The sequence below is a fragment of the Varroa jacobsoni genome, unplaced genomic scaffold (genome assembly GCF_002532875.2).
Source record: "Varroa jacobsoni isolate VJ856 unplaced genomic scaffold, vjacob_1.0 scaffold_1259, whole genome shotgun sequence".
In the NCBI taxonomy this organism is placed as follows: domain Eukaryota; kingdom Metazoa; phylum Arthropoda; class Arachnida; order Mesostigmata; family Varroidae; genus Varroa; species Varroa jacobsoni.
Window position 1 is genome coordinate 46,675 of NW_019214161.1, and position 15,387 is coordinate 62,061.

Sequence of the window (15,387 nt, forward strand, 5' to 3'; positions counted from 1 at the left end):
GTTAGGAGGATAGTTACAGTCTCGTTTTTCATTGTACTAACCGGTCCAAAACCCACGTATTAATTTGACAGCTCGAATAAGTAATTGCGCATAGATCACGCAGAAGAAGTAGAGGACGATGAGCAGTCATCGCAATTATCCATTTGGATATGTACTAGTGACATGTTAATACGTGGCACATATGACAAGGAATCCAGTAGCTACTGTAGTGTTGTCAATTAGAACTAACCTTACTCTCTTCAACATCCAATAAAAGACGTGTAATGGCAATTTTATTTCAATACCTACTAGACAAATACAAGAACTAGTCACGTGATACATTTAAATACACATGCCACTCCTTTATATTATACAATTCTTCTATTACATATCTGCTTGGTCTGCAAGTATACTAACCTTGCTTTTGTGATAACCAATTCTCCAGCATGATTGATGTATTGATTTGACTCTTGATTGTAGTTATTGTGTTTTATATGTCTAGTTTTGTCCCAATTTTCAAGGTTGCTTTCTTAGTCTACTCCGTTGCGAAAATCACGACTGGTTCCCGACAGCTTCCGTTTAACAGAAGCTTTTAAGTTTAGAATATGTACGGCTTCTCACGCATTTCACACGCCGTTTACGTAACCATCGCTAATCACAGTAACCCTCATGCACTGCAAGAATCCACAATTGGCGTTACCATCTGCACATGAGATTGAAGATATTGTTTTTCCTAAAACAGCATTCCCTATTCAAAAGTATTATCCACATTCTACTTATTCTATTCTTAAAACATTTTTTTTTAAAACATGTTTTGAACAATTCATTGGAAAAATGCACGATCTCCTCCATACCAACTAAAGACGAGATCTACTGGAGCAACAGCTACCAGCAGTGAGGGATATCAAAGTGTTTACACGCCCGATGGTGGCTTATTGCCGCGGTTTTGTGATGGTGTAGCTCGCGCCGGTCTGGCGCCGTCCTCCGCCTCGGCGTCCTCTCCTTTCGAGGGAGAAGCGTTGTTCCTTTCTCCTGGAGTATCTTCGTCAATTACATCGACATCTTCATCATCTTCGACATCAACATCGCGTCTAGACGGAGTAACTTCGGTCGTTTGTGGGGCAGCTGTTGGAACCTGTGGCAATGTGGCCTCAGTGGTTGTTCTATGCTGGTAATGGTTATCGATAGGTGTCTCATCGGCAGGCAGTCCGTAATCGTCAACCATGTCTTGCACGTGACAAACAATGGAACTTTCAACGGTCAACGTGTATTCGCATGGTCTTGGCTCTTGAAGAAAGATGCTCACCGCATCCGGATGGCCCTTAATGGATTTGCAACTAAAACAGTACAGTGATAATACCATGCCAAAAGCATATCGAAAAAAAGTTAGTGCGTAACGTCATACGTAAACACGATATTTAGTAAAATATGACTTGCATTAAATGTACCGACTATCGAAATTTCGTGACGGTTCATATTTAAATATTTTAATATTCGGCAGTAGAACGTTTTAAATGCCTTCGAAAAGTCAGTGTGAGATCCCGTGTAGTATACTCGCGTAGTAACTGGAACTTTGCCGTTCTTTATTGATGCTTATAAAGACTAAAGTCGTACTTACATCAGTTTAACTTTAACTGTTCTAGGTATCCTTGTCACTTCGCAGATGTCGCCTTCACTATAGAAATGGGTCACAGAGTTGATGCCAACAGCTACCTTTTTCGACGGGTTTGCGTCTACCCAGGCCTGAAAATTAACAGAAATGTGTACAAAAATGCAATAAAGATCAAACACAAACTTATTGAAAATACTGTCATAACCGCCGATTTTTAATAAATTTGCTATATAGATAGTTTGAGATTCGGCCATTTTCTTAGAAGTCGATATAGAATCAAATAGTTGACGAAAAATTTTCTTCCTTGCATTTTTACCTTTATTAGTGTATAATGTATATGATATCGTTCCTGTGTTCAGCCTTATGGCGGGATTTCCGGAATGCGTACGAAGCATTGCAAGTGATGCAAGATTAAACAACTTACGAAAACTATTATTGTTACAAATATATTACTCACAGACACAACACAAGAAAAAATGTTAGAAAGATCTAATAAACCAACCCGATGGTTTCGCTGATTCCAACGTCCTAGTAGAATTTCTTGGGTACGTTTCCCTTTTTCAACGTGGAATTGGCTCACCCGTTTGCCATAACAAAATTCATATTTCCACCAACCTGTACCCTATAAATACAGCACACTCCACAGTCAATATAATATAGCAGTACATGATCATTTTATGGGTACGCGCTCTTACAATATGGTGGCTATATATAATATGTATATAAACTGAAATGAACAAACAAATACGTAAACTAATACGTTATTTTGCATTTTGATTTACTCGTCATTTAGCACGGCAAAGCAAGTCTTCACAGCGTAAGCAACTTCAGAAAAAGTTGCTCGGAGATCTTGCTTACCCCTTGTAGGCAGTAGTCACCACTGAGAAAACGTTCAACGTGCCTCTGATCATGAGGTGGAGGGGTTTCCGGCCGGGGCTCGTCTTCCTGAGGTAAAAAAAAGATCTTCAACGTGCGCTGAAAACCAAAAGAAACCATTTTCAGCTGTGCAGGGATGGCTGGTTTCTTGCTACCAACCATCAATGGAAACTAGAACGCCAGAAGTTTTCGAACACACAATGCTAAACTTAAAGTGGATATCTGCAGAAGTAGCGTGCTTAGACTATTATGTAGAGAATATATCATGAAACTAAATTATTACCTATAGGCTAGCTACGCTATCCCTTCGCACCCCTTGAAATTCTGACTGTTGTCATGGTCCTCCTTATACAATTGGCCAAGTCAGTCGTCGCAGGCATGGAGGTAGCAGTTGTGTTACAGAGAACCAAAACTCGCTCAACTTTAGTAAAGTTGACGAATTGTTCACTCTTAACCAGTATCATTCCATCTACAAGAGACAATTCTCCTCGTACAACAGAACTTTTGTCTGTTAAAGTAAAATTAATTTCCAAGTTATAACAAAATCACTAAACGGTTTTTCCTGCACGCTTCTTTACCACGTAGCACCAACCCTAGCTTATTCATAGCTCATTCATTCAGAAAATGCGTCTCCCATAAAGGGTTTGGCAAAAAATTATAAACAGTGTACTTTATGAGGTATTATAAATTAATTTGGATCAATGCATGAAAATAGTAAGGTATTTTCAAAGCTAATGTAGATCTCGCGAAACTCCAACGATTAAAGAAAGGAATCTTGAAACTTTGCCTCTCTTAATTGTTTCCAAGATGGATAGATCATTTAAACTATGAGTAGCAGTGCAAAGACGCCTAACTTTTGTCTCTATCACATACGACTGCGAATACTGTTCTGTACTTCGGCGGTCAATCTGAAACTTTTCTGCCTTAGAAAGAGCATTATGCGGTTTACGGTAGTTCAAGATGTGAGCGCTGCTCTAGTTGACATACAAGAATTTTCATCAGTGTAGGCTCAGAACTTGCTGTGTCGTAATCGAAATCATATTTATGATGTCAGGCGTCTACTTATACTTCACAAAATCGGCTAATTGAAAAGTCGCGATGTAATTTTTACAACAATGGTGTTGATGTTTAAAAGTATAATAAAGTAACAAATATATTTCCTAGATAATGTTTAAGCAGACTTCATCGAACAAAAGTATTGAAAAATGCTTTTTTACAGAAATTTTATAGACTACAATTCAATTTCGGCTAGAATACGGTAATTATTATTATTAAACGGCTTAGTCTTATTGTCTCTTAAGGTCATATGACGAGATGGTTGGTCATTTAATGGAGGATGAAAATATTAGTGGGACTACATTTAGAGTGAGAAAAGGCTCAGAACAGCGTACGACGGATCCACTCTAATTGGATCCCTTATACTTCTCTTATCTTTGCACATTTAACTTAAAAGCCTATATTCTCAAAATATGACACTCATTTGAAAGCTGTGCAGAAACGATGTACTCTTTGAGCATTGATAAATGAATGGCTAAAGAGAACTTCGCTTTAAATGGAAAACACAGCTTTTTATTAAAAAAACTATCGAGACATATACGCATGTAGAGAACATGTAATATTTTAGTTTTTTGGTTAGGTTAAATGAACACATTTTTCCGAAAACTGAGTCTAGCAACGCAGATATCATCAGCAAGTATAACATAAATCACGCATCTGGATTCAGGCATCCGTGCAAAAGATATTTCACGAAGATTTTTGTGGGAACGATTTCGTGCGTAAGTACCAAATCTTTTACCATGTAGTCCTCCTAAGTGGGGGGAAAAGGGGTAAATGAAGCAAAGACAAGGAGCTAATTTCAGTTTTCTTAAACTAAAAATGGAGAGTCCATATGAACTGGCACCAGAAAGTATCTCCACACAGAGTAAGAAGTTCTTGCGCAAAAAAATCATAAATTGATTATTAAGGAAATGCGAAGGCGAATTTTGTACGCAAGCCATACGAAGCCCTTCGTGGAGACAAGCGGATAGGCGTTACAGATAGTGACAAAGCAATTTCGGATCCATAAACCGAAAAATTTATAGGTCGGCATATTTAGTACACAATTATTTATTTAATAAACGTTTAGGTGATCGCTCGCTGATACTATGAAGTGACCAAGACAACATTTGTAAACTCAATTTGAAAGCTTTTTAACGCTGTCCGAATATCGCCGGGTATCACCATGATATCAACGGCCGGCAAGCCCCTACATCTATATCTTTACGAGTGACTATCGAGTATGGCCATTTGATGGTATCTATTGTGACACTGCTTCAAAGGTTAAAACGTACCTCCTAATGCATATATATAGAGGATCATTGTAATGAAACTGCAAACGATCGTTGCGATTGAACAAGAGAAAACTTTAAGCCATATTTTTGAAAATGGCGCTATCGAAATGCGACTTATAGTACTCCGCTGCTCGGCAGAAGCACTTTTATTTTGGTTAATTTCTACAATACGGTTATGGCTAATTTTCGTACTAGTTTTGAAGCTTCTTCGTTCAACCATTTGGGTATTGCTTTGCTATGTTCGTAACAGATACAGAACGATTTACAACGCCCTAAGAAGAAGCTCAAGGAAAACCGAAAGAATAAAATTACGCTATTTTGGTTGGTTTGAATTGAGATATGACCTTTCCAAGTCTACAGTCCTCACGAGACTGAAAAGTGGTCCAACACACAAAGTTTAGGATAAAGCGAATCGATACCGAAAATAGGAGTGATCCACAAGCTGATTTAAGACATCAGTAAAAGCTTACCTTAAGTTCGTCATCGTATATCTAAAACTCAATCAAGAATCAACGTACAGCTCGATACAGATATAGCAACAAAATTCGACTCCTCGATAAAAAGAACACGAGAAAATTGCCAGCATAAATGTAATTTTTTTTTCACTGAAACTAATTTTTCTCGTTTTTTCCTGTTCTATTTAATAAAAACAGAATACTAACGTTCCGCTACTTTGTAGTAAGTGTGATTGTTGTAAACAATTGTATCAATAATCACCATCCAATAAACGCTTAAATATTTAAGTCACTTATCGCCATTTAAACCTGTGTATAAAAATGTCGAATTTTATGCTATGGTATGTAACAATATTTTGTATCACACTGTGACCGCACAAACGAAGAATCACAATAACCATTTGTTTAACATTTAATAATAGTATTTATTCATCACCTTTACACAACACGTACACTACTATTTACATACATGTAAATGTGTATAAAACTACCCGCAATAAGATGAATTACATATACTGGTCCAAAGATATAGGTTCTTGTAAAAAAATCTATTATAAATACTTCAATATTTACTATGGCTGTAAAATTTACAATAAATGAATAACTGGTACAAATCACCGACCTTTATAATTAAGTAACTAGAACGAAAACTTGACCCTTGGAGCATATATAAATTGAAACTAGGTATTTATTTTATGTCATCAGGTCTTTGAGCTGCTTATATTTTTTATAAGAAGCTAAGATGTAAACGCATTTGTGAAATTACTGGAATGCAATATTTATTTACAAGTAAGTTAAACTTAATGGGCACAGGATCAATATTAGGCAATAATGATCCTGTAGCGAATTTTAGGTCCATTTCGACGGCGTTTCTGAAAGTTGAAACGAAAAGCGGCACGCTAGAAGTCTAGCCATTTGATCTGCCATAGAACAAAATAACAACTTTAATATTTGCCTCCTTGCAGTTGATAACTCTTGTTAGAAGAACCAGTTTTCAGGTCCTACGATAAAAACAGCATAACTTAGAATACAGCCCGCAGAAAAACGAATTATCTGGCGCTATAAGCAATTCTTATCGCACCACGTCGTTTTTAATAAAAGAGGCAGATCTGAAGACATCTAAGTTTCGGGGAACTAAATTTTCTCAATTTACAAAGGTTCAGATCTAACAGGCGACCAAACGTCTACCTATAGGGAGTTAGTAGTGCTGAAGCGTACTGTGCAAGCCTGATGCGGACCAAATGCTACTGTTTCAAAATCCAAAGGAATCCCTTTATCCTTTTTAATTAAACAACAAATATTTTCAAACATTAGACAATCGTCTATATGACGACCGACCTAAGACCCTACCTTGTAAGCCTTAATCCATCTGACGACAAGTCACTAATAGTGTAGACGATTTTATCAGGCAAGATATTTTTTCCTGAATGATTGAGCGTGTTCTTAGAATTGAGTATTATATCCACCTTGTAAATAGGCTTGCGTCAATAAATTTTTGAAAAACGGATTTTATGAAATATATTTCATGGAAAAGACACCCTGTGTTTTTAGTAGTCGACGTTTGTGCGGTCATGGTGAACAAATACAATACAATTAGACACAACAAACAGTACAAACGATACAACTGTTAATATGCAAAATAAGTGTAAATATAGTGTGCGGATACACGTACATATCTTTACCTTACAATGCATTAGTGTGTGAAAATATGCAGTTTATTTTTTCAAAATATTTACCTAATAATACTTTAAAGCGATCATGAATCGTTAGATTACTATCGCCCACTACCTACACAAAATAGCACGTTTCACGTAGTCAAGTGAAAAAGAAAATCTGACACACATCATGCAATGTCTCGGAAAATTTCCTGTTGTAAATAAGCCAATTTTTTTCAAGAACAAATGGTGGTCGTAAAGCTTACGAAGCACAGTCCTTGTTTAATTTATAAGGCATTAACATATGTATGGACGTTATTGTAACTTCTTAGCAGACAAAACGTTTCTAGAGAAATATCGACCGAAATTTCAATGAGCTGTAGTTCCCAACCCTACCGGTTGCTGATCATACTATAACAACGAAGAAGGTTATAACAGTTACGGTTCCCAAAACCTAGGTTTATTACGCGAAATGGAGAGAAAAATATACCTAAAAGAGACACCGTACACTTAGAATTTCATGCATGTATACCTTAACATCATCTCCAAGACTCCCTCCATCTGACTCTTGTAAGGCACTCTCGCGAAATTCTTCGTTCTCTCGGACCATTTCCCTAAGTCTCTGGGGCTCATTTGCATTCGTCGAGCCTTCCGCCTTCAAGCACAAAGAAACGTAATTAGTGACATGGCCTACTCATTAATGAGACGCTTGAGGGCAATCTATTTCTAGCTATCAGATCATTCAAAACAGAGAAGTTGGCTGGGAACAATCGATCAATATGATAAGCGTAATTAGCAAGTTGTAATGTTACTAGTTTCTCGAACTTTGTTATAGTCATTCCTGTTTCTATATCGTATAGAAAACTGGTCATTAAGTTTTGCTGTTGTTCTTTACATAAAACCTGCCTATTCTGGTATTGTTTTTTCATACATGTATTTCATAACCTTCGCATATTTTCACAATTTTCGGCGACTCTAAAATATATGTCCAGGCGCCATTCTTACCAATGGTCGGCCGGAACTTTCTTTAATGGAAGAGGCTGGCGTTGCCTTACACGATCCTTGCGGACTGTTACCAGTGAGAATCTGCCCATTGTCGCTACTGCTCACAGGTCCACAGCTCTCGTCATTCTCGCCGCTTACATTCGTAAAGCGTTCGGTACCATCTTCAGCGTCAGAGGCAGCTGCATCGGCGATTGGTTCTTGTTGTTGCAGTTTACTATCGAGCTTGATTTCAGGATGACAGGAAATCTCATTCTCTGGAGCCACTTCCACTCTATAGATATGGAAAGAACCGAAACTCTATTACAAAAACTTCACTTCTTTTTTTTGGATCCTTCAAGAACGAGGGCTCACAAAAGGATTAGTATCGAGGCTATGCACATTTGGAAACTATAGGACGATGGTACACGAAACATACGTATAATCTATTAAGAAACATCTGGTCTCTTTGAGTCCTCAAAACTACATTAGATAGCAGTCATAACAGGCACCGTGTATGATGCGCGGGACGTTGACTTAAAAGTAAATGGCCTAAAAAATCGGGATAAAACGTAATTCAAAAACGTTTCTCACCTATAATCAGGATGTTTGCATAGGTAAGGCGTTCTGACGACGACTCTGTACGTACAGGACGCAGGCTCCTCAAACGAGTGCACGTCGTGGTCACTCATCTGGTCACAAACGTACCACACCTACAGAAAAAAACGAAATCACAAACATGCATTTACAAATCATTACTGATCGACGAATAATAATTACGACTGATGACCCGATGATGGTTTAGTAGAATGTGCTTTTATCTTCTTTAGCTAATATCTCATCCGAAATCAATCGTTTAATAAAAAAAAAAGCATTCGAACCAATTCCAGTAAACGATTTTTACGATGACAGACTGCTGCGTTCTCACTGGAACTAGCGGTTACATAAAAAAAATAAGTCGAGGTAGTTCAACTTACCTGCGTATTGCGCGGGCGTTGATTAATATCACAAAGCGTACCATATGACATATTAACAGCAAAATAAGGGTGATCGACTCCGTCAATTTTAACAGTCGGTGCTCTCGAAAGCGTTGGAGTTTTAAGACGCTCTGCAAATTCTGCCTTGTACTTTTCATCTATAATACGAATGTGCATAAACACATAGGTGTTAACGCTTAAATTACATTTTTGGCGTAACTTTCTTTACTGAGATAATCGCGCGTATAGCAGATTTACACGCGGGCTTGCTCTGCACCTTGATTTTCCGTGTCGTAAACAATCTGAACGTTACAAACAAATTTACAAGTGAGCACCAAATTTTATTAACAAATAATTTAAGATAATAAGAATACTGAGTAGCGAAAGTACCTTTGTCTTATAGTTTCACGCGTATGACAACTTAAGTGCGAATCACCCCAATAACAAATACTGTAAAAACAATACCTAACATATTTACTCTCAGGCTGTATTCGGTCCAACATCAACTCATTTATTGTTTGTCTATTCCTTCACCTCTACTTGGTTTTTTTTTTATTGAACTGACAGAAACCACGTGAAAGATCATAGTTTTCATAGATGCTTTCGTTGAACCTATTTTTATATAGTTTATTACAAACTGCTTTCAGTGCCCGTACAAATGAGATAGAGTGCCAACGTAATGTGCAACGTCATACTTACTGTCGGCCTTCATCATATCGAGATCGTACTTTCCGAGGTAGAACTCAACGATATGCACTTTTGTACTCGTGGTATCCTCGTGGTATTGTCGAAGTGATTTCCCGTGACACAGCTGGTACGTCCAGTAATGATCCAACTTGGCAGAAAAGGCAGATCGTTAGCGCGAAGGGTAAATTATAAAATACGAGTAGCAAACGAAAAAAAATCATGTTAACGCTTACTTAAGAAGCGGAAAAAATGTATCTTTATTCGAATACATACATCATCTAATACAACGACTTGTATCAATTATAGTATAGGCGAGAAAGTCGACGTGGACTTTAACGCTTCCCATTGTATTTAACTGCGTATAATAAAGCTCTATAAACGAATATCAATTAACGAACTTTAACATTTTCTAACCATCTGACGCACAGCTTTACATAATTCATTAGTGATAGATTAAAGCAACACAGAATCCACCACTTACTTGCTGTCTATTTCCACGCTTCATACGATCGTTTCGGTCTATAGTTTTGTTCTAGTTACAAAGAAAACTTGTTTATACTAATGGCAGATTTTAGTCCATAATACACATGGTACCTTGTATCTGCACACGCGGTTTGCGAGCAGCGGTTCAAGTAGCTCAAGTGGTGTGGGACCATTGTAATTTCGGGTGGTTGCTTCACTTGCCTTTACTTCGAGATGCCGTGGCACAAAGCATACATAGGGTTCCTTGTCCGAGCTCATCATACGAATCATATCGTGATTCTGTAAGAAATCAAACATGTACACTCACATAAATTCAACTCATTTCTAAATAAATTATTTAATAAAACAGAAGTTGTCTAAGTATCAATAAGCAATTCGGACGTATGTTCAAATTTCCTACGTAATTTATACTCGTACGTTTTGATGGGTCCCCTGCCTTTCACTGTAGACACATCGACAGACTTCTAAAACAAACCTGAAATTCCCGGGGTAGTGGATCCAGTGTGGGTAGAGGATTTTTCCATCTCATCTTAAATAGTATCGAATCATCCACGCCTTCAACATTGCCTGCATGAGCTCCAACTTGGAATAGACACCACAATAGGGAAATGAGGACACTGTTTCCAATTAAGGACCACACTCCATCTTTTTGCAGTAGTTTACTCGCGGTCCTTACACTGCAATCTCTGCTGTTGTTACTCAAATTATTGCAATTGCGTTGGTTCTGCATTACCATCTGAAATTAGGTAAAAACATAATGAATTAGAATTTGTGCAAAATCTAATGCACTAGCACCCGGCATGATTTTAACTGACGACCCTCCTGATCATACTCGATCATTGAGAAATAACAAAGTATGAATCCTTTTTAAGATTAATACCATTCAAGTCGTACTACGATTTCCATGAATATATGATTTACAAATACACATAATGGAAGCACTACCGTATCGAAACACACAGTAACTGATTAATATCCACCACAGAACAGAGGTTTTGACCCATAAAAAATAAAAAAAAATTAACGAGATATTAATAATGACATACTCAACGTTTCTTTATTAATTTAACTCGGCCATTATTCTTCAGTACCTATATTTCCCGCTGATAAGTATCAAGTACGTTGCAGTAAAAATCAGTGAATTACCAAAAAGTTAACACTTGGGCCTTCAAATATAGTATGAACGAGCTATAATGCAGGATCATTAAACTGTTTAATATCGACCAATAAGTAGGGCAAATCATAGAGTAAATAGTTTATTATTGTTACTTTTTATTAAGAAAAAAAAAAACGTAACACTGGAGTAATATAGAATCCCGCATTTTTCAGTAAAATTAACAAGGAACCTTTTGGATCCCAGATTCACATTCTCGCATATATTTGATCATTATTATTACTATTTATACCTCCACAAATATCTGCAAGGATCCAGTACTATTACTATTGTATTGAAGTCAGAGATGCGCCGTTATTGCATTAGGGAAAATTATTAATTATGTTTAGCAAATGCCAAGACGTCCGCTTGTTGCTATTTTAATAACATAACAAACAGAATCGCATAGCTTACCATCTGCCATCTGGCGCTCACTTTGATGAGCTGATAATATAATATTTTATTTACTTTCATATAATTTTTATCATTCTTGACAGAAGTGGTTTAGCTTCGAAGAACAAATTTTTAATCAATTATCGAAATTGATCCATTTACCTCAATAAAGCATGGATGCACAGTAACTGCAAAGACGAAAGTAGTTTTTGTCTTGGATCCAGTCTCTTGTCAATGCTTTTGATACAAACGCTTTAAAAATCAATTTTTCAGAGAACTGCTTTCATGAATTTCATTACTATCGAACCCTTAGTAGAAAAACTAGTACAAATCTTCTTTAAACGTTTATTCTTAAACTACTACGCACCATTTACCTAATCAAAGTACTACCTGTCATGTATATGTGACATTTTTTTCTAAAATTGCAGCATTTCTTGTATCACTAATAGGTTGTACAGCTTTATCAAAGCGCGTAGACATTTTAGGAACTTATATTGAACTGAAAAAATGAAAAACCAGTAAAATGTTTGAAATTCTGTCTTTTATAGAAAGATGAATTCATATATATTTTTAAAGTAGGTTCAGTACTATTTCAAGTTGGTAGCTGTTAAAGACGCGTGAGTGGTACCTTGGAATTTATAATATCGGTGGCTTATATATTGGAAAGATATTTTTATATAATAAGCAGAAAATTAGTGCACATTGTAACCAAATATTTTAGGCGCGATAAAAATAGTCGGAATTCGTAAATGTTTTTACAAAGTGAATACGACAAAGAACGCCTTTCTTTCCTTTAGTGCGATGAAATATGATAATTGTGAGATATTTTTGCTTACGTTTCCCGTAAAAAACATAGCGTATTCTTTAATCTTGAGCAACATTAAATGGGTTCGACCATATTCCATTAAAAACCTCCTACATATTTCTATATAGTTTTCATAAATAGTTCATCATTACTGCTACTAGACTAAAATACCATTTTCCACTTGCGTAATACAAGCGGGCACAGTTCGCAAAAAGTATCTAGGTTTTGTATCCTCATCTTTTCTATATAACGACTTCACGCGAGATATTGTGATATCAGACTACAACCCATTAACACTGCAATTACTCGTGTAACTTTTTTCGCCAATATCCACCCCAAAATCTCATTATATTAAGTTTGACTGTGATCTTTCGATAAACATCTGATCAAAGTTCTCCTACCTTTGGTAGTTGAACAATCGAAGTAAGTGACTAGATACTTGGGCGCCGCATTCGCATTCGTTTCTCACTTCACTATGGCCAGTATTACATGAGTACTTCGACACCGCAGTGTTGGCTTTTAGACACAGGGATTGTTACTTAATCTGACGTGGACTTTATGAAGGGCTCTCAGCAAAACACTGACCACACTGCAGCAGGTTGTTTTTTTCACACTTCTCCTGTATCCACTAAACAATCATATATTGCCTACAATTCTCCTTCCGACAATTGTCAACAACTAGTAGAATGATTATGAATGGAACCTGTCGTATAGGCACGTGGCACTGCTTAGAAATTTGAATGTTCCGTTTTCAGTTGAAGCTATCATTGCCATCAAATGGTAAGACAACACACCCCACATTTTTCTATAAAATTCTGTAAAAACCCTTTACTGCTTTTTTAGAAGCGCTCCACTAAAAAATTTTTAAATAAATAGGTTATACTTTTCGCTGTGTAACAACATCTATGCATAACCGATAAGGTTCAAACGCGTTTAATTTTGTCTGCTTTTGGTAATCTACATAGAAGTACGCAGTGGACAGTGCTCACTTTTCGAAAATTTCGAAGTTCAGCTTTTCCTCCTCGATTTTCGGGACCTTGTCCGCGTCCAGTTGAGTTGCCGACAGTGCGATGTATATGCGAAAATAGATGCGCCCTTCTGTTGTAGTTCGTCGAGGACGAGACCTGAGTGAAACATGGCGTTTGCAGGAGCGCGAAATTTTCTCGTAAAAGCGTTGCCAGCAAAGGGTGCCGTGGCCAACTTTCACACTGGACAATTCTGTGCCGCCGTTCTCACAAACCGTGACTGGAAACCTGGTCCCTACCCAAAGACGGGTAAGCGCCTAGTTCATGCATTAAAGGTCATCGGCGCTGAAAAAACTAAACATTATGCAGGGCTCTTTTTGATCAACCGTTATGCCTAGATGGATCGGCTTAGGTACTTCTTACTTCTATGGTTTTTTTACAAATATCACAACCCCCTTAGAAGTGATCGTTGGTGGAGCCTTTGTCTGTTGGGAACTTTTATTGTACATTCTCAATATATGTGTATATGCTTTCAGATGATCTTCTGAGAAATATTATTTTTCCTTAAGCTTATTTAATTTGTATGCTCGATTTCAGCGTAATTTTCAGCCTACTAAGATTAGTCGATCAAAAGAGACCTTACAGAGAAAATCAAGCAGAGACGCTTGTATTGCTCTCTGTGTAAGCCTAATAAAGCCTATTTGGATTGAATTCGTAATTCGTTCAAGTAAAATTTCATTTATCTGAAAAGTTTCTGCAAGTATGAACCTATTTTTTAAAAGTTCATATAATTGCTAAAAGTGCGCATAAAGTATGTTTTTGCAAATAGAAAACATACCTATGCATAAGCACGTTACCTAATTTTACCTGTAATTTTAATTTATCCTCGACTATCCCAGTGACTGCATCACTAATTGAATCTGTGTATTCGTATTGTGCTCCACCATGGTTCCTATTGTCATTAACACTTAACTCTCATATTGTGCTTTGAACTTCAGAGGCCGAACGTCGGGCAGCAGCTAAAAAGTACAATATGATCTACGAGGATTACAAGCCGTACCCTGAAAATCATGATGACACCATGGGAGATTACCCTATGCTGCCTGCACTCGGATTGGAAAGCAAGAATCCCTATGCTGCATATGATTTCCCGGCCTATCGGCGAAACTATGGCGAACCAATTATGCACGATTTCGATATGTACACTCGTGAAAGGTGTTTATGATAAACATGAATTTGTTATTTCCATTTCAATCGTATCAAGCTCCCTGCATGAGATATAGGGACTCCAGTATGGCTTCATCATCTCTAACCACTAGTAATGCTATATGTGTACCAGCTAATATTTACTATTCGTTACGGAGTCGTTATCTAAATGAAAAAGTTTAAATAAATACTTTTAATTTATATAAAAATTTAAAAAAATAAATAAGTTGTTGTTGTATTGGCTCCTGATATTTTCAGGTGGAACGTTACCGAAAGGCACCATGTGACTCTAATAAGACAACTGTTTGCCTTCTTAGGAGTAGTCGGCGCTGTAGCGGGATATCATGCTTTATCTGAATATTACAGCTTTTACTGCGAGCTTTCACCTGTACGTGAGCATTGATTTATCTTCTTTTTTAGAAATAATTTTTCTAATTATCTACTTATGAATTTCGCGGTTTAGTTTTTCTTTGTATTCTAAATCTTGCAGGATCACTCGTAATTGTTTAGCAGTTGGAATCGTATAATGTAAATGGATTTCAAAAACTGTTGATGTGAGTAGTATATTGAAATAAAAACATGAGATATCTTACTGTCCATCAAACAAATCCCGTCGTTCAGGACAGTAAAAAATTCACAAAACCTTTTCTGGCTTTCAGGTGCCCATTACCAAGCAGTACCCTCGGGAGGGAGTGGTGCACTATACCTTTGAGCCCGCAGATTAGGATTTAATTAGTACGACAATTTTTTGTTGCAAGTATGAGGCTAATAAACATGTATCAAGTTAGTCACTTGGTGTGCATTTTTTCTTTAGCAGTGCAGAATCTTCT

The 15,387-nt window shown here is 37.0% G+C and overlaps 2 protein-coding genes and 1 long non-coding RNA gene across 6 annotated transcripts; 2 read left to right on the forward strand and 1 right to left on the reverse strand.

Annotated features, from left to right (window-relative positions):
• Positions 1 to 255: 255 nt before the first annotated feature.
• Positions 256 to 13,072, reverse strand: LOC111268121 (endoplasmic reticulum lectin 1). Of its 4 annotated transcripts, none has more exons than XR_015314075.1 (13): positions 12,788 to 13,072; positions 10,511 to 10,771; positions 10,237 to 10,314; positions 9,565 to 9,700; positions 8,866 to 9,023; positions 8,483 to 8,601; positions 7,913 to 8,183; positions 7,440 to 7,562; positions 2,450 to 2,566; positions 2,094 to 2,213; positions 1,598 to 1,722; positions 834 to 1,316; positions 256 to 653 (listed from the first exon to the last, which is right to left on the reverse strand). XR_015314075.1 is itself a non-coding variant. In XM_022846869.2 (12 exons), exons 2-12 carry the CDS (start codon positions 10,769 to 10,771, stop codon positions 893 to 895), a joined length of 2,022 nt encoding a protein of 673 aa, XP_022702604.1. In that variant the 5' UTR covers positions 12,788 to 13,072; the 3' UTR covers positions 256 to 892. The 4 variants fall into 4 exon arrangements, 1 of the variants encoding a protein (XP_022702604.1); XR_002685014.2 differs by having other exon boundaries at positions 10,147 to 10,314; XM_022846869.2 differs by having other exon boundaries at positions 256 to 1,316; positions 10,147 to 10,314.
• Positions 1,226 to 1,834, forward strand: LOC111268127 (uncharacterized). Its single transcript, XR_002685016.2, has 2 exons — positions 1,226 to 1,364; positions 1,623 to 1,834. It is a non-coding gene; the product is annotated as an uncharacterized LOC111268127 (long non-coding RNA).
• A 348-nt stretch (positions 13,073 to 13,420) lies between the features above and the next one.
• Positions 13,421 to 15,348, forward strand: ND-ASHI (NADH:ubiquinone oxidoreductase subunit ASHI). The gene is made up of 4 exons (XM_022846878.2): positions 13,421 to 13,660; positions 14,350 to 14,566; positions 14,816 to 14,945; positions 15,217 to 15,348. The coding sequence occupies exons 1-4, from the start codon at positions 13,522 to 13,524 to the stop codon at positions 15,280 to 15,282; spliced, it is 552 nt and encodes a 183-aa protein (XP_022702613.1). The 5' UTR covers positions 13,421 to 13,521; the 3' UTR covers positions 15,283 to 15,348.
• Positions 15,349 to 15,387: the final 39 nt, after the last annotated feature.